General features: G+C 40.9%; 1 protein-coding gene and 1 pseudogene across 1 annotated transcript in view; both read right to left on the bottom strand.

Moving 5' to 3' along the window:
* Nucleotides 1-24,950, bottom strand: part of LOC148973323 (uncharacterized) — a 95,035-nt gene extending 70,085 nt beyond the window's left edge. Inside the window, exons 1-7 of the mRNA XM_089120795.1 lie at nt 24,792-24,950; nt 24,170-24,241; nt 18,045-18,164; nt 16,492-16,602; nt 13,329-13,448; nt 13,024-13,143; nt 12,709-12,828 (exon numbers count right to left, since the gene is read on the bottom strand). Coding sequence (XP_088976921.1) covers nt 12,709-12,828; nt 13,024-13,143; nt 13,329-13,448; nt 16,492-16,602; nt 18,045-18,164; nt 24,170-24,210 — 632 coding nt within the window. The 5' untranslated portion in view covers nt 24,211-24,241; nt 24,792-24,950. The remainder of the gene's footprint in view (nt 1-12,708; nt 12,829-13,023; nt 13,144-13,328; nt 13,449-16,491; nt 16,603-18,044; nt 18,165-24,169; nt 24,242-24,791) is intronic.
* Nucleotides 3,126-3,911, bottom strand: LOC148973324 (uncharacterized; annotated as a pseudogene).
* Nucleotides 24,951-27,049: the final 2,099 nt, after the last annotated feature.

Below are 27,049 nucleotides of genomic sequence, written 5' to 3'. Positions count from 1 at the left end.
TCAATGGTCAATGATCCACTTTACAAATTCTACAAACTATAAATAACTGAGTTAACAGGGAAAATAAAAGGTGTTGGATTATGTTTTTACTGGAACTGCTCTAATTGACTGGCTACCGATCGCTATCAGCCGATAATCACTTCTAATGATTTGATCGATGAACTCTCAATTTGCCAATCTCATAAACCGATCTCATGTTGATGACTCAAAGAGATGCTGGCCTGCCGTAAGAGGGGACATGGTGACAGCAGAGATGTTGTCAATCTCTGTCTGGCTCAGCTAAAATAATTATAATGCTGAAGGAGAGGAACAATTCATATTATATAATTTAAGTGATTAACCTTAACACCGTGTCCTAACTGCCGCGACGCGACTGTAAGACGCCACACGTCAATCAAAAATCACAGCCATTCAGAACATCGTGAAAGCGCACTGCTGGCCCGCACTCGCATTGGAAATGGGTAAGGACATAATCAAATCAAGAAATAACATTATTAAAAATCAAAACATTAACAAAATATACTCATTGACTAATTTTGTTATGAAGTACAGTTGTATGTTTGCATATAATTCATTTTTGAATGCAGTATTATATGCTTTCAAAATCTGAGGTAAATTATCCGTTATCGCTTGTGTCACAGTAATAATAATAATATTAATAATAATAATACATTTTATTTGTAAAGCAATTAACATTTGACACCAAATCTCAAAGTGCTACAGTAAAACATAGTTAAAAAATAAACATAAGAAATACAGTATACAATAAAAACACAACATGTTATAAGGCGGGACTAAAAACAAGCATTATCTATTAAAATAAGCCTGTGTAAAAGGATGAGTTTTTAGTCCTTTTTTGAATGTTTCTACTGTTTGTGGGGCTCTGAGGTGGTCTGGGAGAGCATTCCACAGGCAGGGAGCAGCGACTTGAAAGGCCCTGTCGCCTGGGCATAACCAAACGGTGCTGTTGGCCTGACCGGGTGAGTGTGAGCAACTCAGTGAGATAAGTGGGGGCCACACCGTGCAGACAGTGATGGGTCTGAAGGAGAACCTTATATTCTATGCGTGACTGAATGGGTAACCAGTGCAGTGAACGAAGGATGTGCTCATGTTTATGCACCCCCATCAAGTGACCTATTTTTATCTAAAAATAAATAATGTGTACTCATAACCAGTGTAATTTCTTCATTCTGTCAGCCGCGAGGTCACAGAAATAGGAACCGTTTCTAAATTAGAAACTTTGCGTATCGCCGTCGCGTCTAGGACAAAAACTCTATTTAACAAGGAAAAGATACCTTTTATCGCGTGTAGTTAGGATGCGGTGTAACACTTATTTAACCTTAAGTGAGACATAATTTCACAAACAGCCAGTGTGAATCACTGTGGCCTCTCTTTTTTCCCCATCTAAATATAATCAATATCCATAAAATCCATAAAACTTGCGCATTTGCTCCGGTCCGTACATGATTCACGTTGCGAGCATTGTTTAACTCTTCACAGTATACCGCACAGAAACCGCTCTCATGCATGTTGGAATTCTCTGCTGTAATTTGATCTCATGCTTAATAAAGCTGTGGCGAGCAGGACGACGGCGGGGGACGTTCATTGTCACTCACACCACCGGCCTCGAGCCGTTCTCTCACGTCCCTCGGCCTCGTGCTGCTCGCCACAACAGCGCAGTGATTATGAGCTCTTTGTCATGAATAAATGCAGACAAACAGTTGACGTCAGTTTGTTCGATTGGCTCCTACTGGATCACTGCAGCCAATCACCACTCCGGATCATGCCAGCAGGTACATTTCTTTTTCTCATCATGCAGGTACATTTTCTTTTTCTTACGTTGTGGTACGTCCCCAATTATTTATGATCTCCATTAGCTTCCGATGGCTTATCATATTAAATACAAAATTCTCCTGTTCAGTTTTAAATCTTTGCACAGCTTGGCACCCCATATCTTTGTAACCTGCTCCTTCCCTACCGGACTCGCTCACTACAATCATTTGACTCTGGCCTTCTCGTTGTCCCTCGACATCGTCTCTCTTCAATGGGGGCTCTATTCTGCTGCTTGCTGCCCTGTCTGTAAAATGCTCTTTTACTGTTCTGTATTCTTGTTACTTTAACCTACTACTATTTTTTGTCATCATTATCTACCCTATTGGTGTTATCCCTTCCTTGTTGCAAGTTTCGTATGGCATACCACCTACCGCAAACCACAATATCTGGCCAACCACAGTCCTTCAAACAATATACACAGGAACGTAATGACTGTAATTTCAGTGCAACCTATACAAACAGAATCTTCAAGAATTCTACGAAACCGTAGCGTGGCGGCCTGTACATAGCCAGCCAGAATCCTTCCGTCTCAACCACAGCCAGTTACTGCTCCTTTCTGCTGCTTCAGATAAGTTCCTTACCATGCGACGCAACTCTTGGCCACTGAATCCGACGTCTCTGAGGAACCGGGTTGTAGAGTGTGCCACAAAACCTCGACAACCCACTTCCACTGGATAAACTTGCCGCAATTTCTTCCTCTCATATGCTTCATTTACCGCATCCTCCCATGGCACTGTTAGCTCTATCAGCTGAACAATGCGTGCTGATCCAGACCACAAAACAATATCTGGTCGTAGGTTAGTGGTAGCAATCTCAGGTGGAAAAATAAGCCGTTGATCAAGATCAGCCAGCATCTTCCAGTCCCTAGCAGCTTCCAGTTGTCCTGGGCGAGAATTGGTGTTAACATCTTTTCTTGGTGGTTGCTCGCTTGGGCGGAGGAATATTGTCTTCTGCGTGTAATGTTTTGCAGGTGTCAACTTATTGGCCATACTACGCTTGCCCTCCAATGCTAAAGCCAAACATCGCAGTACTTGGTCATGGCGCCAAGTAAACCGACCCTGGCTAAGAGCCACCTTACATCCTGTCAGAATGTGCCTTAATGTGGCAGGTGATGAACACAAAGGACAAGAGGGATCCTCTCCTACCCAGAGGTTTAGGTTCTGTGGTGATGGGAGAACATCATATGTTGACCTGATAAGGAAACTGATCCTACTCTCTTCCATTGACCAAAGGTCTTCCCAGCCCATCTTGCGTTGTTCCCCACTCTCCCATCTCATCCACTCTCCCTGCTTTCACACCTCGTTGTCTACCAGCTTCCTCCTTTGAGCTGGGCCTGCCTTGTGCCATTTAGGAGGAGCTACACTATGCCCAAAACCCCCTCTTCCATGCTGTACCTGTCCCACAATATCACCAATTTGAAGGGCAGCCTTTGCCTCTACTACTGATTTCTCTGCTGACCACTTCCTAACAGTTTTTAACACAGGGGCTGCCTCCCTTACACATTTGTCACATGACTTTACTAAGGTCATTTCCAGTCTGACCTTGGTGCACTTAAACTCCTCGGTTAAAGACTGGCAGCTGCAATATTCCTTTACCATACAGTCCCGCTCTGCTGAGGCAGCGTAAAACTCCCAACCATTTCCTGATGTATGAACTTATTAACGCTTCCAGCTTATACACTGTTGTCAAAGAAACCTCATACACAGGCAGTGGCCACAGCACCTCGGCAGCAGACAAAACTGAAAGCATCAGAGTTTTAGCTTGCCTGGTAGAGCACAGCTGTTTATGCTCTTCAACCCTTCCACTGCTTGCCGTCTAACTTCTCCCACTCGAACTGTGTCCCTTACATCACCATCGTACCATCTCCCAAGACTCTTCACTGGCTTCTCAGAAACTGTTGGTATTGCCTCACCATTAATGAAGAATGTTTTATCTACTACCTTTCCTTTAACTATCGAAATACTCCTTGATTTAGAGGGCTTAAATTGCATTCGTGCCCATTCGATGGTATCCGTTAACTTCCCCAATAACCGATTAGTGTAGGCTACTGTTGTAGTCGTGGTTTTCATGTCATCCATGTATGCTCTGATTGGTGGTAGTCGCATCCCAGAAGCCAAGCACTCTCCACCGACTACCCATCTTGATGCCCTAATGATTACTTCCATTGCCATAGTAAGTGCATCCTGCCATTATTCCGACCTCTAAGCGTTGCCATGCAGTGCTGAATTTTGGAGTTGAGAAACTAAATTGCAGATCTCCAAAGTAGGCTTTCACTAAATTTGTTATTGACATTGGTAATCGAAAATCGAATGCTGCCCACAGAAGCTCATGTGGCACTGAACCATATGCATTAGCCAAATCCAGGAATGTCACATGGAGCTCCTTCCTTTCCTTTTTTGCTGACTGAATTTGTTGCCAGATAACATTGTAATGTTCTAAGCATTCTGAACCCTGGAATGCCCGCTTTTTGAATTGAAGTGTCAATGAAGCCATTCTTTAATAGGTAGGTGGACAATCTCTGGGCAATAATGCTGAAGAAAATCTTACCTTCAACATTTAATAGTGAAATAGGACGAAACTGACTGATGCTTGTAGAATCTTTTTCTTTAGGTATAAAAACTCCACCTGCTCTGCGCCATCCTCTAGGCACAACCTGTTTTTCCCCATGCCACTTTTATTAATTTCCACAGAATTCGCAGAACTCCTGAAGCACTCTTGTACACTCTGTAGGAACTCCATTAGGCCCTGGAGATGATGAAGCCTTTGCCTTTCTCACAGCCTGCTCTACCTCTTTCCACTTAGGTGCACAGACCTCCATTTGGTATTCTGGTGGGTTGATAGGTGGTATCTTATGTGGTGGTATTTATATTTACATTGTGTAATTGTAGTAGGGATCGACCGATATGGATTTTTTAGTGCCGAATGCCGATACCAGTTTTTTTTCCCATCAGCCATAGCCGATGACCGATACGGGCTGCCGATTTTCTTGAGCCGATATTTGGAGCCGATACATTTTGCTCCCTCAATTTACATCATAAAAATGACATGATGTTAACAAATGTTACAGGTCTCAATTTAATAAAAGTAACATTTAATTAACTTAAAAAAAAATAATATTTAACAAATAGTAAAAACATGCGAGGTAGAACAAGAACAAGCAGAACAATTAACAAATATTAAAAACATGAGGTAGAACAAAAAAAGTTCGGTGCTGAAAATAAATATTTAAGCATAAATTAAATAATTACACTATTGCACACATTAGCAACCAGCATAATAATGTACTTCATTTTAAAAGGAACGAGCTATGTACTGCCATGGTTTCAATTTTTCAACATAAAATAAAATGAGCATGTCTAGTCTCTAATATCACTGCGATGGCGAGGGAGACAAACTCCACACGCCCCAAACCTCAGCCAGGTGGGCGCTGAATAAATCTCCCACAAAAAGCACAGAACAACGTTGGCATTACTTAATCCTATGACCAGTGTTCGTTACAGCACCCGTATGCATACTAGGGCTGTCAAAATTGCTCAAATGGCATTTGCATATTCCCTCTAAAAAAACGTTCGAACATCTCGTTGTGCATTTTGTCATTGACGCACATTACGTCAATAACAGGACACATTAATACAAAGAGATATAACTACTAGTATTAGATAGTTTATTTGAGTTTAAACATATTTGACAACATATTAAAAAGCAAGTAAATCAACTAATGGCCAAGACCGCAGAGCTCACTCTGTCTCGCCCCGGACTCGCTCAGGCACTCTCTCTCTCTCTCTCGCCCTCACGGTCTCTGCGCGTCCGTTAAATGAACAACAACAAACAAATGTTGAGTGCTGATCAAGAGTTTTGTGCAAGCAATTTAAGGTTGCGAGTCGTGACTCTTGTCCCAAATATAGCAGGCTTCATTCAGTGATTGAAGTTTCACAGTATAGAACCGACAGCGAGCGCTCCGAGCGAGCTGTGCAGCTGTGGCAACGTTATTAGTCTGCAACCACGGGCGTGTTTTTCCACATTCAAATATTAATTTTCACCTTCAAAATTAATACATATTCGAATGTAGAATATTCATAGACAGCCCTAATGCATACTGAACGGATAGCCTACACCTTAGCTATTTGCAGCTCCCTAATACAATGGCAAGCAGTTAAGTTTTATAGACGAGGCATTCGCGTTTTTCATTTGGACCCACAAACTTGCTTAGCTATATAGTTGCAAGCACATAACAGTTATAGAGCAACGTGTTTCCATTTTCAAAGTGTTTGGCAATATTTCAGCAGTCAAACATTTAAAAGATCCTTTGAAAGTTTAAGTTACCATTCTCTTGAAGAGCTGGTTGCACTCTGCTAGTGGGGGAGGGTGGGGCACGTGAACTGCAGCGTCTCCAGCAGCAGCACAGAGCTGCCGGTGGCCGCCTGTCTATAAATAATGCCGGGAAAAAAAAACTATCGGCGAACGCAGCAGCAGCGTATCGGCGGATTCCGATACACGTAAAAAAACGCAAATATCGTCCCGATATATCGTCCGGCCGATATATAGGTTGATCACTAGATTGTAGTATTTGATTTTATGCATGTGAAGCACTTTGAGTTAGCCTGGTTAAAACCAGACCATTCTCAGTTTGTAAGGCTTGGTATGAGTTATGAGTTATGGTCTGGCAAAGCTTCATAGACAAATCATTTCCAAAGGGGCGTCACCAACGGACGTAGCTCAAATGCCTCTGGGCGCAATTCACCTTTGGCTAAGCCCCGCCCCCCTTAGTTACTGTTGCTACATCCGTCAAACTTCATCTGCGTTCTCCATGGCTTATGCTGTAACAGCTCTTCCTGCTGAAATGTTATCAAACTTTTATAAAGCACTAGAAGCAGCAAATAAAGTGTCCGATAGAAGTAGGCAAAAGGGGCTGCAATATGCGTTTGAAGGCTATATTCAAGACATACAGGTGAAACGCAAGAAACAACAGGGCATCCAAAATAGAGGCAAAAGCATAACGTTACCGGTCAGTCAAAAAATGAACCACCGCATTTCCTACTAATCGAGACGGAGGCTGGGACTAACAATATCAGCAACACTGTTCATCCAAAGCGGGGTAAGTCTCTATTCACTTCTATAATCCTTATTACAAAGCAAACGGACTACACGAGTATAACGTTGTATTTATTAGCAGCGTGTGCTAGCGTATCAACAACCAGTATGAGAACCGAAATCATAACCTAAAACATTATAAAACGGTCTAACTATAACTTCACACACACAGTGATCTTTGCGGGGTTTAGCTGACTGAGGACATCCACACAGTTTCCAAAGACGACACTTGTCAGGTTTTACTTCGGTTTTGGGAAGGGAAAAAATGGACACCCCCCTCCAACCTCTCTGGGAAACGCGTATCTGTGTTGCAAATGCCCGAGGCACAACGTTTAACCATATTTTGGATAAAACTACGACGGTAATAGCCTGCTGAGACCAAAAATATGAGACGCCTGCGTTGAAAGTCAATGGAGCGCTGTGAAAAAGTGTCGGACCTCTGTGGGATCTCGTTCTTGGCTGCGCTGTGATTGGTCAATCTACATTGTAGGGCGTGGCTTATTTGTTTCTTAAATTGTATCAGATAAACATGTGAAGAACTTAAGCCAAGAAGTGAGTAGGCTATCTTCAATTTTATTTAGCGAATCGTAGTAGCCTTTTCGTTTGATTTATTTTTTAATCAAACTACTTTAGCTCATCGATACAACATACTGTATGAAAAGTCTATTTAATATTTGTAAAGATAGATAGATTTTAGCCGTTAATTAATTTTTTTTCGCCCTCTTCCCCCAGAAAATATTTTAATAGCTAACGATAGCCTTTAACCTTGGACTTTTTGTAGATATGTCATAAATGCTGCAGTTATTTCTGTGTCCCCATGTATTTCAAACCCACAAAGTTGTCCAAAGTTCAAAAACATCTCAAGGGACACTTCAACAGAGCAGTGCAACATGAAAGTAACATTTGCAAACATATTTTTTCTTTTTTTTCCCCTTTTTCTTTTTTAAACATCATAAACATGTGCTATCGGGCCTATACTGTTGTAGGATTCCAGGATACACCATACATCGATGGAGTTGCCCCTGCCGAACCAAGCAATATATCATTTTATTATTATGCAAAGCGACTTATAAATTTTTTTATGCAATTGAAGACGAAAATTAAAGTCACGAACACAGTTTTTTCTTCCTTTTTTCTTTACAGCAAGATGATGTTTAGGTGATCATTAAATAAAGTACAGAATTGTTTATTATTGGTGTTTTGTCTATTCTTATTTGTTTTGCTTCGCATTCAAAATATCAAAAAACAGATATTGCAATGTTAGCATGGTAATGTTAATTAGACCATTATAGGTTGAACTGAAAGAAAAATTGGAATTTGAATAATATATATATATATATATATTAAACATTGTAGCAATACAATATCACATACTATTTTTCAGAAGATAGCTCAATCTGTAATTGTATCCCTTCCATCAGTAACAATGATTTTTTTTTTTTTTTTTTTGGCACATGCATTAAGCAGGGAACGCAAATATTTATTGGATAATTTATTTGAAGGCCGTAAAATTGCATCCTATTGTTTTAATTTAAAAGCGTGTACTGTACTCTGTGTGCGGGTGTTATACGATCTTTCAAACAGCTGGAGGCGCTGTCTCGAAAAACGAGGGGTCTGAGAATGCGGGACTCTCGGTGGGGGACTGTAGATGCAGGCTCCGAGTCTGCAGCTTCATAATATTGATTTAGACACGCAAACTGCGTGCCGGTATGGTGAGACCTTACTGTCTATGGGTGAGACGTACATGCTCGGGCAGATTCGGCTTGAAGGCGCTCATCCTCGGACGCGGGGCCACTACAAAAAAGCCGTGCACATAGCCAAGGGAAATTGGGTCGTTCTTGCGCACCGAACGCATCATTTTTGCCTCGCACCTTCGCGCTCATGCGGACGCGTCGACTATAAACAAGGCTTTACTACGGTGGCCGAGAGGTGCAAAACAAATCACAATTATGAAAACAAAAAAACAAGTCAGAAAACACAACGACAATTCAGAAAACAAAAAAACACAAAAACAAATCTGAAAACAAATTAACAAGTCAGAAAACACAACGACAAGTCAGACAAAACGGAAAAGGTAGGTATATGTGGCGAATGGAATACTGATCGCTGATTGGACGAGACATCTGTCAATCAAGACATACAGGCAGAAGAAAGATCGATTCGCGTGTGCATGTGTAAATATTAGCTGTATCGTCTAGGCTAGGGCTATTCAATTGGCGGCCCGCGGGCCAAGTGCGGCCCGCCAATCATCTCCATGCGGCCCGAGAGCACTCCAACCTCCCCCTCCTATTTTCAGGTGGTGCGGCTAAATTTGGTTTGATATGCGCGTGGCCGCAGTGGCGCGTGCCGCTGTATATGCACTGTGTGTGTACCACGAGCGCTCCGACTGACCTGAGAAAAACGTTTTCAGTCCGAATATTTCTGCAGTTAATATGTGTGTCCCGTATTTCTGTCGACTGAACCAGCGATATTAATCATTCGTTGGTTCGATTCCCATCTCCTTTTCACGAATTGGCCAAACGCATAACAGTAGGAAACGATTCGGATTCGTTCGGACCGTTCTGTCACTGAATCATCTGAAGCGGTTTCTCAGTCAGTAAGAACAAATAGAGAACAAAATAGCGCTGGTTTCAATTGTTTCACTAGTTTACTTTGAACTAGGCAGCACGGTCCAGTGGATAACCGAACGCAAGCTTAAAGGAGTTGTGTTTACTGCGGTCCCGGACACTATTATTAAACAGTGTTATACCATGGTCTGGGTGAATACTCGATTCTGATTGGCTGCAGGGTGTCCGTTAAAAAGTGATAGAGGACACCTAGTAAAGTAGTTCTGGTGAAACTGCCTGTTTACCATTCGAAATTAATAAATAAATGCGCTGCCTACAACGGCTGTGAGTAACCATAGCAACAGGCAGTCACATGCTCTATCATCTAACGTTAGATATTATAGCCTAATACAACAATGAGCGACTTCGTGCTATTTCTTTTAACATTTATGGAGAATATGGCAACTTTGACGACTGGTATGCTGCTTTAAGAAAGAAAAAATGTAAATAATACGGAGAAAATTACACCGCTGCTGCTCTGCTCCATTGAACGCTATTGGTAACGACGTAACTTGCGACCATAGTTGGATAACGATGCTTTCGGGAAACGCACCCCTGAATGAGACCCTGCGGGAGTTTTACGCAGCTGTCCAGACAACCAAGGCAGGAGAAGGCTGAACGTTACAGCGTTTCAAGCCTAAGGAGCCTGAGGCAAATGACCCTCTCTTTGATCTGATTCATTTATTGCCCTCTATAACGTTAAGCGCAAATCGCTGGAGCTCAGAGCTAATTGTTTTTTTATTGTTGTTTGATTAATTGTTTTATGTGTAATAAAAAAAAAACTATGCCTACCTTTGTGTTTCATGAAAAAAAAAGCATTTGTGAACCTGAAGGGATACGAGCTAAGCGGACTATAAATATCTCCGGTTGCTAAATAAACAGTCAGGCAAGGCAAGTTATTATTTGTAAAAACTAGATTTAGCCTAATTAAAATATAAACTAATGTTTTAAAAATGTTTTATTTGGCAAGTGACCATGGTATAAGCGGGTTAATGCCCTCCGAGGTGTCCATTGTCAGGTTTTAATGGACTTCGGCGGAGGCAACCGTCCTCCGCTGCGCGTCGGCCGGTTTACGCCTCGCCGTCGTCCATTAAAACCTGACAATGGACACCTCGTCGGGCATTAACCCTTACTTGCGACATCTATTGAGGAGCGTTTCGCGTTTTACACATGCGAATCAATCTTTCTTCTGCCGCAGGCGCAGTCTGCTGTACTTTCTGTATGTCTTGATTGACAGATGTCTCGTCCAATCAGCGATCAGTATTCCATTCGCCACATATACCTACCTTTTCCGTTTTGTCTGACTTGTCGTTGTGTTTTCTGACTTGTTAATTTGTTTTCAGATTTGTTGTTGTGTTTTCTGATTTGTTAATTTGTTTTCAGATTTGTTGTTGTGTTTTCTGAATTGTTATTTTGTTTTCTGAATTGTCGTTGTGTTTTCTGACTTGTTTTTTTGTTTTCATAATTGTGATTTGTTTTGCACCTCTCGGCCACCGTACTTTACTACGTGTCACCGCACACTCTGATCGGTATAGGTGCACCTCTCCCGAATCATCTCCAGCAGTAGCAGTCTCTGAAGCACCACTAACTCGGCCTCCGTTTTCCCCGTAAGCTGATATTAGTATTAAACATTCTCTATGATAAAAAAATGTTTGTGAAAAAATATTTTAATAATATGGTTTTGGCGGTTATAGAGTTCTAATGACGGTGTTCAACTATAACCGTCACACCCCTTTGTGAATGTACTACAAAATCTGCTTCACCGTCGCTGTGCTGTCGTCATCGTGTAATCCCGCCCCAACGTTTCTGATTGGTGCCGCGATTTCGGCGGATTGCCAGACTAACTTTCAGAGCAAATCTAAATTTGCTGAAATTTGTCTGGGTTTTCCCAGGCTAATTTTGAGTTGCATTTAATGTATGAAAAGTGCTATAGAAATAAATGTTTATTATTATTATTATTACTATTATTATTATTACAGGATAAAAAAGTAGATATCCATAAATCCCTCTGTAACTTTTTTTTTCCCATCTAATATGTAACGTATTAACGATAAGGTGCAGCTTAAAGAGCATATTGCAGGTAAAAAAAAATCTAAATTAATAGACAACCTTGTATGAAAATACCATATGAAAAGTTAATGCAGGATTTAAAATGTTTTAAAACAACATAAGGGCACTAATTTAGTAGATAAAGTGAGCATTTCTTGAACTGCTCGTAAAAATGGCTTTTTTTTTCAACATCGCTTTTTTTACGTCACGTTAGGGAGCCTCAGCCTCGGCTCAGCGCAGAGTAGGCTGGTATTCAGTGAGAGCGCTCATCAGTCAGTGTGCTTTCGGTAGTTTTTGTATTTTAATTTATCATCCTCATGGTAAATTATTGTGTTTGTGGAGGTTGCAAAAACTCCGACTATCAGGACTTCAAGATCAAGTCCACAAGTTTCCATTACAAGAAAATTGACAGAATATTGATTGTCGTATCCTGTACCAATGGCATCAAATAGTGTGATATAGGTAGTCATGCCCTAAATAGAGGCATCTTGTAATTGAAAAACTAAATTGGTTGTTTAAATACTCAAATATTTAATTTTCTGTTTATGTTATAACCCAGGTGAAAAATGTGTATTAAAAATGTACCTAAATATGTTTTTAGTACAATATAAATATACTCAAGTATAGTTTTTATACATTTAATAATCTACCCTAAACATACTAATGTCTGCTGGCCTGTTATAGGATCATAATAATCTGTACAATATTGGGAGCACAGTGTATCGTTAGCGAACGTGTATATCTACATATTTATATCTGTATATCTAGTATATTTTAAAGAAAATCTAGTTCCTACATTATTTTTCTATGCATTGACTCATTGGGTCCTCTAACCTCCAATATGCCCTTTAAGGTATAACTTAAGAATGATGTAGTGTTAAGAAGGTTTTGGGAAAACCAGCACAAACCTTTCTGACCAGTTTTTAAGAAAAAGACTAAAAAAGTTGGAATATCAAATTAGACATTCATAATATATTAATGATGTTACATTGTATCAACCAAGCTGATCATCGAAAAAGTTAACATGCTAATTTACTCAGCCTAAAAATATTGCTTTATATTTTTAGACCGAGTAAATTAGCATGTTAACTTTTTAGAGTTCTAGAAAGGAAAAGTGTGTAAATTATACCTTTTATTCCTCCTTATACTCTGAGTTCCATCATTGAACAGTATCGGTCGATCTAGTGACTGGTCACTTTTCAGAGATGTAGAAGAAGGTGCTGGAGATGTTGCTTCATCTGGCCTTAGCCTTAGCGGGGGAAAGAAAGAACTGATGCAAAAATACTGTGCAAGATAAGAGGTGTGCAAACTACATATAATGATGACTTTTCTTGATTTCCAAGTAATGTGTTTTTATCTTAATTTTTTTACCTTTATACATACTGAAATGTGTACCTAGAGTATCCCACTAGAAATTTTACAACCAAAATTTAAATGCTCACACCTTTCATTCCTAAGAAAACACTGAGTTCCATCTTTGAACAGTATCGGTCGATCCAGTGACTGGTCACTTTGTAGAGATGTACAAGAAGGGGCTGGAGATGTTGTTTTATCTGGTCCCATTCTATGAGAGAAAGAAATTACTGATGTTAAAATAATGTACAAGAGCCACCCAACTGCATATAATGACCACAACCTTTTACCAGTTCCAATGATGTGGTCCATGTTTTTATTTATTTCCTTTCCATGAGTACATTTTAACCATACTTGTAACTTGTGCAACCCATTAGAAATTTTAAATGGTCACACCTTTCATCCGTAAGCAAACTCTCTGCTCCATGTTTGAACAGTATCGGTCGATCCAGTGACTGGTCACTTTGTAGAGATGTGCATGAAGGTGCTGGAGAAGCTGATAGACTCTGTCTCAACCTTTGTGGGAAGAAAGAACTAGTAAACAAACACTGTGCACGAGAGACACGAAAAGCACAACCTCGCAATGACTATCTAAAGTTTTAATTTTTTTTTTTTTTTTAAATCAAGATTTATAAACTGCAACTTGAAATTTTGTCACAAAAAGGTATCTGTGTACTTTCTTCACCGAGTTGAAAAGCTCCATATCGGAACTCCGGTTATCAGATGACAGATTGAGAGTTGACAGATGTACACATGAAACACATAGTGCACAGAAGATCAACGGCCAAGGTCAGGATTTTTGTTAAATGATACATTAAATTTATAGTATAGTTTATAGGGTTGGGAATGGTAAGACTTTTTTAGGTTCCGATTCCGCCAAACGATTCCGGTTTTGGTACTAACAACTAAAAAATAATAGAAAGGGAAAAAAATGCACAATACTCAACTCAAACAATCCTTTTTGTGTTAATTGCTTATACTTGTCAAATGAGATTAACATACTGGCAATGTCAACAAATTCAACATATTATTTAACAATTTTTTGCAAAAATAATTTTTTTTTTCTCCTGGAAACAAATCAATGCATTGCTCGATTCAAATCAATGCAAATCAATGCATTGCAATGCTCTCCTAACTTATTATATCCGTGTACCACACATGTACAGTAAGGTCCAGACAGGAGAGACAGAATATTTTTAAAATCGGTTTAAATGATTAATTCATAAAAATTTCACTTGTTTTATAACTGGATGAATCAGCGTTCTAGCAGTTAATAACATTTAATTTTTATGCGGGGGCACACTTCTTAATGCTTAACGAAACAAACCTTCACCAAAATGATATTTCCCGTTTTTAGCCTAATATAACTGAAATAGACCAAGTTCTATATTAAAACAACACCAAAATATAAATTTTCTGATTATAGACCATGAGTATATGCGCTTCCCCTTTAAAAAATATTTAGGCCTACTATATGCAAGATTTGGCATTGCAGAAAACTCGCAAAGAGCGCTCATTTTATTATCCTTAAAAAGTGGCTGTACAACTTCATTGCGATCTCACATAGTTCCATTAGTGATGATGCACAATGAATGTCTTATTTACATAACTGCTTATTATAACTAGAGGATTTGCACGTGTGTTGAAATCAAAATCCACTCCCTGCTCAGTCAATATTATTTTATTACAGAGAAAACTGATCCTAGACCAGCATTTATGGACAGTAAAGGCAATCAAAGCATATGGAAGTTAGCCTATTGTTGTAGAGATTAGTGCTCCTGTGAGCTAAACGCTGCTGAAGACGTTTTGTAATGGAATAATTCACATAAATCCACATAATTATTTTTTGGTCCAAAAAAGAAAGGGCATAAAGCATTAGTTTATGTTTCCTTTTACTCTCTGCTCCATATTTGAACAGTATCGGTCGATCCAGTGACTGCTCACTTTGTAGAGATGTGCATGAAGGTGCTGGAGATGCTAACTGACGCTCGTCTCGACCTTTGCTGTGAGGGTAGTCTTTATTAATATACTTTTCATAATTTAACGTGTTTATGTGCAATTATACCTGATTTTAAGGATTTTGGAGACAGAGAAATATTACAGCAATTTATCTAATGTGAGAATAATTTTTGGTCATTTTGGTCCTCAACAAACTGACAGCAGTTTAAAACTAGTATCTAAATTAGTATTCTTTCATTCCCCAGAACACTCTCAGGTGGTGAAGGAGATGTTGCTTTATCTGGTATTAATTTTTAAATAAACACAAATAAACGACAAATGCATTAAAATGAAAATAAAAATGATTGGGGAAGAATAAAGAACTGAGGTTAAAATACTGTACAAGAGGCATGCCAACTGCACATAATGATCACAAGGAGTTAGTCACTAGTTCCAATAATGTGTTCAATAATGTGTTCCATGTTTTTATTATTTATTTCCTTTCTATGAAAACATTATAACCACACTTGTGCAACCCATTAGAGTTTTTAAATGGTCACACCTTTCATTCGTAGGCAAACTCTCTGCTCCATGTTTGAACAGTATCGGTCGATCCAGTGACTGGTCACTTTGTAGAGATGTGCATGAAGGTGCTGGAGAAGCTGATAGACTCTGTCTCAACCTTTGTGGGGAAGAAAGAACTAGTGCTAAACACTGTGCAAGAGACATGAAAAACACAACCTAACCATGACTATATATAGTTTAATTTATTTAACGTACTTATGCTAATCATATTTTGGATCAGAATTGTAAGGCTGACTCCGATAACTAGACAGGAGACTGACCAATGTCCAAAACAATGAATTTTCAATACTGAAATTCATTGAAAACAAAATATGATGTGGTCTTGAGTTTTATGTAGTGTTTTAATTGATCTTAATATCTCAAAATGGTGCACTTGTGTGTTTTTCCTGGGCACACCGGAGTGAACTGCTGTGCACTACTACTCATGAGTAGTAGTAGTGCACAGCAAACCAATTTCTAAGGTCGAGATATTCACAATAATTTAAGTTACAATTTAGTTTGTTTGTCTTTAAACCCTATTTTATGTCCTCAGAACACTTGTCAAATATAGCACTAGTTGTTTGGGATCATTCTGTGATACTTTTGCATCCTTTTTAAACCTTGAATTTGGTCACTGTTCACTGCCATTATAGGGAAGATTATGAGCAGGACAGTTTTGTAATTTCTCCTTTTCAAAAAGAAAGAAAGTCAGAAAAAGAAAAAAAGAGGCAGAATACGGCATTAGACAACACTAGTAAATACTTTAAAAAAATATTTTGGGGCGAATTATACCTTTAAGTGAGGTGTAACGAGCTGACATAGCGCTGATATTGCTGGAGAATAAATACGGTATATTTACACACAAAAAAAAAATCTCTGTAAAGATTTTTCTCTCTAGACAAGGACCTTTTTTACTATGAAAGTGACTGTTATGTGAAATATGAGCACCTTTGGGAAAAAAAACAAAAAACATTTGTCCATCAAATTAGCGCACCACTTTAAAACAGTGTAAAACAGTATTTGTATAGTGAGGAACAAAAACTCTCATTCCTCATACCTTTTATTGCTCTGCGCTCCATCTTTGAATAGTATTGGTCGATCCAGTGACTGGTCACTTTTTAGAGATGTGTAGGAGGGTGCTGGAGACGTTGCTTTATCAGGTCTCAACCTTTGACACAAGGAGGAAAAAGTGTAAAAACAACCTAAAAATTACCCTGGAAAATAAGTCATAAGTCAAGTCATTTGCAACGTGAAAATAAAATTTGCATTGCTAACTTGCAATTCGAAAGGGATAGTTTCCCCAAAAATAAAAAATAAGTATGACGTCAAGCGCATACCCTCTATAGTAACATTTAAAGGGATGGTTTACTGCTTTTTTCTTTGCATGATTGCGTTTAGGGGATGCAATAGAACATGTCTTCGTGTTTTGTTTTGTTTTTTAAAGGCTTATTTTTCATAAATTTCACCTTTATTGTAAGCTGCCTTCTCCACTGTCATTTGAACAACCGGTTGACTTCCTGATTCTAAACTGCATAGTGCACGTTGTCCGGAAGCTTCACACCCATTACCTTTATAGGCGAAAGTTGCATGTGCTCCGGTCAAATGTAAATAATGGTGTCAATGCTGCCGTATCAGTATGAGCCAGAATCAGACCCAGAAAGCGGCGATGAAGGCATTCAAGTAGAATCTCCCCAAACACGGCTCTTACAAAACGTTTCTGAATGGTACATTTTTTATTATTATTATTCTATTCTATTCTACTATAATTATATAAGAATTTCGATACGCTGTTACTTGAAAATGCTACTGCTGCTTGTTGTTAGCTTTTGAGATACGGTTTTCTCCTGATTAAACATTTAATATAACTGAATAAATGACTGAGTAATACCGTTTTTTAAAGTTATTGTTTTATCAATATAATGAACAACCGTTTATCTATTCACAAAACTTAGTTTACTCAGTGTATTCATGCACCAACAGCAACATTACACACTATTTAAAATGAAAAAAGTAAAATCGCAATCAACCATCCATTTAATATAGAGTAACAACAATAAGACATTTGACTGTTTTCACAGCGTTTCCATTTGTTCAGGGTTTCAGATCAAAGTATGTGAGTGTTGCAGAGTGGAAGCCAAATGGTGAGTGGAATTTTTAAAGTTATTTAGTACAATTTATTACAACAGCATAAAGGCAAGTGTGATATTGTGCAACTATAATAAATTGGTCACACTTAAGATTAGCGTTCAATTCTCACTATTAACTGACTATATAACCAAAACTTTTGCCTCAATAAACTACTAATTACTGCTTATCAATAGTTAGTAAAGTAGTTGTTAAGTTTAGGTATAGGGGAATTAGCTATGTTTAAAGGATGTAGAACATGTTCATGCAATGTATAATACATTAATATTTGCTTTATGAGTACTAATAAACTGCCAATATCCTAGTGATATGTATGCTAATAAGCAACTAGTTAACAGTGAGAATTGGACCCTAAACTAAAGTGTAACCAATAAATTATATAAATAACAATTGAAATAAATAACCATATAAATTACAAAACCAAGTCAAGTAATTATACTGGGAAAATGTTTGCAAATACTACACCTTTTATTTGTCCTTTTACTCTCTGCTCCATCTTTGAACAGTATCGGTCGATCCAGTGACTGTTCACTTTGTAGAGATGTGCATGAAGGTGCTGGAGATACTGACTGACCTCGGCTCGACCTTTGGTGTAGGGGAAGTCTTTCTTAATAATCGTTTTAAATAATTATACTTATTTATGTGCAATAACGAATAAGTTACCTAACGTAACCTCGGTTCTCTCTAGATGAAGGAACGAGTCGCTACGGGAAAAATTAATCTTTTCTGAGAAGTTGAAGCCAAAAAATTATCCTAATTTCCATTGTCCATTGTCAACACAGTTCAGCAGCTGCAGACCATGAGCGGGCTAACTAGCAAGCTCATTGGTTCGCTCTGAGGGAACTGCTGCAGCCTATGGGTGAGCTCGTCTGAACTCGCGACTAATGAGAGACTGACACGCTCTCATAGCGTCAAAGCCCGTCAAAAGGGTCGTGGCCCGCGTGTATATAAAGCGGGCCCAGGCTGCAAAGAACTGGTTTACATAGAATGAAGCGAAGAACGCTCGTTGCGCTGGCACGGCCGGGAACGCAATACTCGTTCCCTCATCTAGAGAGAACCGAGGTTACGTTAGGTAACCGATTCGCTCTCTTACGAGAGGTTCTCTTGTATTCCGTAAGCTAGCTCACGCCACGGGAACCCCTTGTCAACGCCGTGCGCACTAAGCATCCACTGAGTCCCGGGGGGGGGGACTTAGGGGGCAGGGAACCCTTATAGTGGGAAAATGTATGTACATTATTATCCGCTTATGGGTAAGCGGACAGCAGCACAGGCCGATGATTGTGTAGTACATAAGCACATAGTGGGAAGATAAACAGAGCGGCAGTGCTGGTCTGTGTGTCTGTCCCATCAGTACAGCTCAACCAGGAGAGCTGAAAACATACTAGACTGCTAGTAGTTTAGCCTGCAAGGGGGGTACTTCCAGATGGTAAAATCTGACAAGGTGGATGGGGAAGCCCATCCCGCTGCCACACATAAGTCGTGAATGGAAATCCCGCTGGACCATGCCCATAACGAGGCCATGCCTCTCGTGGAATGAGCCCTAATGCCTGGCAGGCAGGCAGGGCATGGTAGGTCTTTTGATGCGTATGCGGCTGCGATCGCATCAACTATCCATCTGGATAGTGTTTGTTTCGAGGCGGCTACACCCTTAGTGCGCCCACCAAACAAAACGAAAAGCTGCTCAGAGCGTCTGAACGAGGCAGCGCGTGTGGTACACAATCTCAGTGCCCAAACTGGGCAGAGGAGATTGGCATCACATTCGGTATCGGATGCGGGCAGAGCCGATAGAGAGATATCTTGAGCCCTGAACAGGGTACCAATCGCTTTGGGAACATAGCCATGTCTAGTTAAAGAACAACAATAGAGTCATTAGGTCCAAACTCAAGACACGCAGTGCAAACAGAGAGCGCATGAAGGTCTCCCACACGTTTAATTGATGACAGAGCAATCAGAAAAATGGTTTTAAGCGCAAGGTATTTCAAGTCCACGGAGTGAAGCGGTTCGAAAGGAGGGGCTTTCATAGCTTCGAGAACTATAGAAAGATCCCAAATCGGAACCGAAGGGGGGCGCGGGGGGTTCATCCTTCTAGCTCCCCTGAGGAAGCGGATGATAAGCTCATCTTTACCCAGTGACTGACCGTGTCGGGGTTCAATGAACGCAGCGACGGCTGCCACATAACCTTGAGAGTGGATGGGGTCCTGCCCTTATCCAACATTTCCTGGAGAAAACGAGCAGAGACGACACCTCGCATGTCCGTGGGTCCAGGTTTCTGTTGGTGCACCATTTAGAAAACACAGACCATTTTGACGCATAGAGCTTTCTAGTAGATGCCGCTCTGGTGTGCATGATCGTGTTTAGGACTCCTTCTGGTAAAGCAACGGGTAATCGTTGATCACCCACGCATGCAGCACCCAGCACTGCGGATGGGGATGCCAGATCGTGCCGCGAGCCTGAGAGAGGAGATCTGCTCTGACTGGAATGGGCCACAGCGCTGTCTGTGACAGCTGAGTGAGCTCTAGAAACCAAGTTTGATTCTCCCAGCGCAGGGCTATGAGGAGCACCAAGTGGCGTGCCTCCCTGATCCTCTGTATCACTTGTGGTAATAGCGAGACCGGAGGGAATGCATAAAGCGGGCGGCTGGGCCAGCTCTGGGCTAGCGCGTCCTAGCTCTTCGAGAAAAATATCGGGCAGTGAGCATTCTCTTCTGACGCGAAGAGATCTATCTCTGCTCTACCGAATAATAGCCACAACGTATGTACTGTGTGGGGGTGCAGGGACCATTCCCCTGGGGGAATGATGTTCTTGGACAGTCTGTCTGGACCGTCGTTCAGATGGGCGGGCACATGTGTCGCTCTCAGCGAGTGCAGACGGCACAGGGACCAAGTTAGAATGTGTTCTGTCAGATGAAAGAGATTCTTGGATCTGACTCTGCCCTGATGGCTTATGTAGGAAACCACGGCTGTGTTGTCCGAGCGGATCAAGACGTGGTGACCCTGAATGAGCGGGAGGAAGCGCACAAGCACGTTATCGACCGCTATCATCTCCAGACAATTTATGTGAAGGGGCTTCTCCTGAATAGCCTGGCTGCGCCCTCCTACGCACTTCCGCTCAATTTCATTTTACTTCAGTACTGCGTCTGGGACCGCTCCATATCCTTAGGTTTCCAGAAATAAATTTTTTATAGGACCAATCAGCGAATAGAGGGAGTGGCTGAGAACGATGGCGTCGATGTAAGCGCGTCAGTTTGAGTTCAGTAATGGCAGCGGAGAAAGACGTGAGAAAAGCTATTCGGTCCGTTGTTGGAAAAGAAACTGCAGAATATACAGAATTTAAAGCCGGATTGTTATCGTCTCACCTCTTGTTGCACAACTGAGGACCAAGTGAAGGAGGCAGAAAGTTTGGAAGTTTGTGCTGGGCAGCTCGTTCACGATGACCATGAGATTTTGGACGGACGGTTAAGCCTGGTGTTCGCGGTGGTTGTCTTCAACTATGGTTGAAGATCCGCTCAGGAGTCATGTCAGTCGCTCATATTCCCAACTGTAAATTTACTGATTCTTGTGATGAATAGAACATTTTGAGCCCCTTTGTGCACTCGTGCAGGAGGTTGGTGTGTCAGTTTTACATGTTGTAAATCATACAAATTGGTTGTGATTTTTTTTAAATAGTTGTCATAAATAAAAATGTGAAAAACCATACTTTGAAGATATTTGATTTTCAGTTTTAGATGGCAATGGTTGATTTGTTTTACTAAAAAAAACTATATGCCACATAAAAATGTACAAACACATACTTTGAAGACCATAATTGAGGTAATTAAGAAATAATAAGACGTAATATGAAAAATTGTTGTTTATTATCACATCTGCAGATAGAGACAAGACTGATCATTCACTGTAGCTGCTACAGCATTTGCGGCAGATCAGAAACGACCACAGCGGCGTATTTGTAATGATTAGACACAGCTTCCACCGACCGTTGAATGTATATATCACTGTCCTTCGTGTCAAATATACATTTCGAATTAATAATTGTTCCTAGATTAACAAAACCTGTGGCGCTCGTTGACTGAAATCCTATTGTAAAACATAATCCTCTGATCATTCGGACTTGCTGTTTCCAGCCATTTCGGCGCGTGACATTCGTCACTCACGACACCCCGTTAGCGATTGGCTATGGCAGATTGTGAGTGACTTTGGGCAGATCCAATAGATTTGAACTTTAATAGTGAACCCGCCTACAAGGAAGGAAACGTTTCTCAATGGAGCGGTTCCAGACTCTATGTGGAAATGAAATGAACTAGAGTCTGGTTGAACCAGGCTATCTCCTGAACTGACCAGAGGCCAAAAGCCGGTGAGCCCTTGCAGACCGCGCGCCAACCCGTGTTGGACGCGTCTGTCGGAACGACCTTTCGGCGAGAAACCGCCCCCATAGTCACGCCCCGCTGAAACCATTCGGCCACTGTCCATGAAATACAGGTCTGCGTTACTTTGATCAGCTGGCGGCCTGTGACCCATGCCCGGCGAGTCGCACAGGTGTTTAACCAGAGTTGAAGCGGGCGCATGCGCAGTAGACCAAGCTGGAGAACTGCGGAGGCTGAGGCCAAGTAACCCAGCACTTTCTGAAAGGTTTTTAGAGGTGTGAGTGCGTTTATCTGAAAAGAAGCGCCTAGTTGCTGAACACGGCGCGCTCGCTGTGCTGATAAGCGAGCCGTCATTACCACTGAGTCTAGCTCTATTCCTAGGAAAGAAATCGCCTGACTGGGCTGTAGTGATCTCTTGTCCAATTGACAGAAGGCCCAACGTGTTCAGATGATTGAGGAGGACTGTCTGATGAGACAGAAGCTCCGTATGTGATTGTGCCAAAATTAGCCAGTCGTCCAGATAGTTCATGATTAGTGGTGCGAGCGCCACATCCATGCACTTTGTGAACAAAAGGGGTGCTAAAGATAGGCCGAACGGAAGGACAGTGTATTGATAACCTGGCCGTCGAAGGCGAAACGTAAGAAAGGCCTGTGACGGGGATTTATCTGAATCTGATAAAATAAGCATTTTTCAGATCTAGAGAAATTAACCAGTCCCCCTGGCGCACATGCTCGAGGAGTTTCTTGACTGTAAGCATTTTGAACAGTCTCTGCATAAGCGCTTTGTTAAAAAATCTGAAATCTGAAATCTAAAATCGGTCTGAGGCCGCCATCTTTCTTGGGGACAAGAAAATAATGGCTGCAAAACCCCAACTCACTCAGAGCAGGCGGAACTCTCTCTATGGCCCTTTTGCACAACAGTTTTGCTATCTCTGAACGGAGCAGACTGGCTGCTTCCCCATTCACAGTAGTTTCAAGCCGCGCTCGGAAGCGGGGAGGGCGGCGACGGAACTGTAGCAGATAGCCTAGCTTTATACCCATGGGGAAATCCCCGGAATAGCTTCCCACGCTCTGAAGCGTAACGCTAAAGGGTGAATGGTCACATCACCCTGATTGAAGCACATAGCGGGCTGAACAATGTGTGTGAGCACGCTTACAGTGCTCGTGCGTGACGGCTCGCGAACAGCCAGTGGCTGATTTGTGAGTGACTTCCCGATAGAAGTGAATGGGGACATTTCCGGCCGCTCGAACAAGGAATGAGAAACATTAGAGAGATGGGTGCTTGGCTGGTCTCGGCGGGATAAAAAAAATGGGCCGTCGGCGAGAGAGAGCTCTGCGTGTTCCAGTCCCAGGCAGAGAGCGCAGAAGAAGGCAGTCTCTGGCACTGAGAGGGGCGCGCCATGAGCCGCAGGTGTGCGAGGCATCTTTAAAAAGATGCTCGCTGCTCTTTTATGAAGTTCCACACGCAAAATACAAATGTAAAAGGATACGTCGCTGGATGGCGTTAGCTCGCAGGATGGCTGAAGGTGGCGAAGTCGGAGAGCGTGTCAGTCTCTCATTGGTCGCGAGCTCAGACGAGCTCACCCATAGGCTGCAGCAGTTCTCTCAGAGCGAACCAATGAGCTTGCTAGTTAGCCCGCTCATGGTCTGCAGCTGCTGAACTGCGTTGGCAACGGATACAAAAATTAGGATAATTTTTTGGCTTCAACTTCTCAGAAAATATTAATCTTTCCCGTAGCGTAAGCTAGCTTACGCAATACGAAAGAACCTCTCGTAAGAGAACAGCTGAGTTTCAAGGTTTTTGAGACAGATAAATTGCAATTCATCTAGTGTGTGAGAACTTTTTTGGTAATTTTGGTCTTCGAGAAATTGACAGCAGTTTGAAATTTTGGTTCTAAATTAGTATACTTGCCCAGAAAACTCTGAGATCATCTTTGAACAGACTTGGTCTTTGTTCACATTTTAGAGATGCGATTGAATGTGAAGGAGATGTTGCAAATCGTTTATCGGGTCTTCATTTTTAAAGCAGAAAACTATTAAATGACAAATACATTAAAATAAAAAGAGAAGAAAAAAAGTCCATGGACTTTGATGAGTCAGAAACAAATATATCCTGTATCAATTTCTTTACCCAATTTGCATGAGACTTGATTGATACTAATAAAAAAACAAAACAAAAAAAAACAACAAAAAAAAAACAATACATTTTAACACTGCAATATTAGCCTACCGTTCACACTCCATCTCTTCTTCTGGATCCTGTGTGTCCATAGCCTAATTTAACATTTATCTAGATCGTACACTGTATTGAGAAAACAAATAACATACAACATAACTGATATTATACAACCATCAAGAAAAATTTTAAGATTTAAAATAGTTTTTTTCTCATATTAAGGACAATCAAATAGAGATGGATGCAGTAAACCCACTTCTGCTGTACAAAACAATGCAATGTTTTCTTAAAATGTTTCCTTAACTTGAGGACCAAGCAAAAACTTTCTATCATACTCTCTCCAAACAGAAACATTAAATCCCAACACACTTGAACGTAAACAACTCCACACTTCCTGTTTACGTAAGTTATAGGCCTACCTGTATATTAATAACCATGGCCTTGGCGCCGAGCCACCATCCATTGGACTTTATGCGTGACAAATATAGTTGTACTAAATAAACGGTCAATACCTGCCACAAATCTTGTTCCAACAAGTAAAACGCTATGATAACTTCTGAATATGTTTGACTTGTATTTAGTTAAATATTAGCTACTTTAACTTACTTTTGTACTTTTACTTTCGTTTTCTTTACGTATTGTCATTTAGTTGAAAACTACTACACAGCTCTCTTACTTGTATGTAGTCGGGTGATTCATCTTCAGTCAATTACAGTAAGTCCCGATAGTATGATCCATCTTTAATCTTTTCCTAGAATCTCTTCCAGAAAAATTTGCTGTGACAAACATAGACGGTGACAAACAGCATTGGAGTTGAGCTGCCTTGTGCGTCAGTCCGGTGTCACATGACACCATAGCATGACACGGAAGTCTCTTTTTTTTTTTTTTCCGAAAGTCTTTTTTTATATCATAATTATAATGCAGTAAAAGAAAGAAAGAAAGAAAGAAAGAAAGAAAGAAAGAAAGAAAGAAAGAAAGAAAGAAAGAAAGAAAGAAAGAAAGAAAGAAAGAAAGAAAGAAAGAAAGAAAGAAAGAAAGAAAGAAAGAAAGAAAGAAAGAAAGAAAGAAAGAATATAATATTGAACAGGAGCAACCTGTTGAAAGGATACCTACATCAAAAATTAGGGTAAAGGAGATTTTTCTAAGTGATGAAAATAATGTAGATAACAAGCAAGCAAATAATTTGCTGTTCAGTCGGGATTTGACTTCATTCACTTCGCTATTTTTGAGGTGAACAGTGTGCAGAATTATGAAGCAATATAACAGTAACAGCCAATGAACTATTGAACTTGATTACCACACTGTAGTACAAAGTCAATGAGGCTCAAAGGTAAACAGAGGTAACACCCATCTGAAAAACATGTCGAGAGACAGAGAAAGAGAAAGAGAGAGAGAGAGAGAGAGAGAGAGAGAGAGAGAGAGAGAGAGAGAGAGAGAGAGAGAGAGAGAGAGAGAGAGAGATTAGATTTTTTTTGGATTTGACACCTTCATTTACAATAAACTAACCATCAATAATCAACATTTAAATCAAACATCAATCATCTAAAAATCTTTATTGAAAAACACTCATTAAAACATTTAAAAATGTAACAACAAATAAAGGTTTCAACCTTGAACACTGCATGAATGCATGAAATACAGTTCCCTTTCGTTCTCACTCTGAGTTCCGTCGGATGACAACGAATGGGGTTTCGCTTAGAAAGCCTATCAACTATGAGTCTTACAAAATGAGCCAATGGCAAAAAAAATGCAATGGGTCTGCGGAATTTGCATGGCACAACTCCGCCCCACCTCGTGGGTATAAAAGGAGAACGCCGGCAATATGCAGATATGTTTTCGCTTCGGAGCCAAGTGTATGCGTGTATGTGTAAGCCATTCTGAGATCTTCTCCCTTTTCGAGACGAGCTTCTCTCCAGGTGTTGGTGTGATGGTGATTCTCAGTGAGTGCACATTCCCTGCGATCTGTACAGTGATCTGGCAGTGTTTGTGTTTTCTCCCTGGTCGCTTCAACACTTATAGAGAGGAGTTTATCTTAAAAGAGCAGTGTGTGGCATGTCTTTTTAAAGATGCATCGCCCGTGCACTTCTGGTTGTGGTCGACTTCTTTCCAACTCTGATGGGCACAATTGTTGCTTTGTGTGTTTGGGCTTTGAGCACACTAAAGCAGCGCTTGTGGATGACTCATGTTTTCATTGCGGCCTTCGTCGCACTTCGGTCGAGACTCAATGATCTAAGGGAAAGTCCCCTCATCCACACCGCAATCTACCATTCCCAAGGGAGATAGTACTTTGGCTGGTGGTCAGGGTGACCTGAGGGTGACGTTGTGGCACAACCAACTGATGATTCATCCTCGGGCCACATCCCCCTCTCCAGTGTCGCAACCCGCAAGCCGTACGGACGATGTCCCGCGGTCTTCCCTGTCACATGACGCGAGTGGGCCGTGGGTGTCTTGATCGCAGCATCACAAGGTGGGCAAGAGTCATCGGGAGATGACAACTCGGCTGTGCTGCCTCCTTCAGGTGTGCCAGCATTGCCCGAGCCAGATCCCGAGATGGCCGCCATGCTTTCCCGGGCTTTCTACTAGCATTGGGTTAGAGCGGAACCCTCAGCCCTGTCCTGAGCGCTTGTGGTGGTTACAAAAGTAGAGAAGTAATTGTAAATAAATAAGTAGATAAATAGTGGAAAATAAATATATGATATGTAAGATGTGACGATAAGAGAATGTAGTTCTTAGTGGTTATTTCTTTGACGATTGATGTTCCCTGCTCGGTCGTTCGATTATTTGATTGTTTTTACCTTTGGGGAGTGTTCACCTGTTTGAGGAGGGGGCGCACACGCCCTGCTCAAACAATACAGACTCTGATAAGTGAAGTAGCAGCTCCGTGTCCTGTATTAATAAACATATCTCCCCTCCTCAGGTATGAATTACAGAAAA

Source organism: Pimephales promelas, chromosome 16 (genome assembly GCF_988280905.1).
Source record: "Pimephales promelas chromosome 16, fPimPro1.hap1.1, whole genome shotgun sequence".
NCBI lineage: Eukaryota > Metazoa > Chordata > Actinopteri > Cypriniformes > Leuciscidae > Pimephales > Pimephales promelas.
The sequence above is the reverse complement of the archived record's forward strand: the minus strand, read 5'-3'. Positions and strand labels throughout refer to the sequence as shown.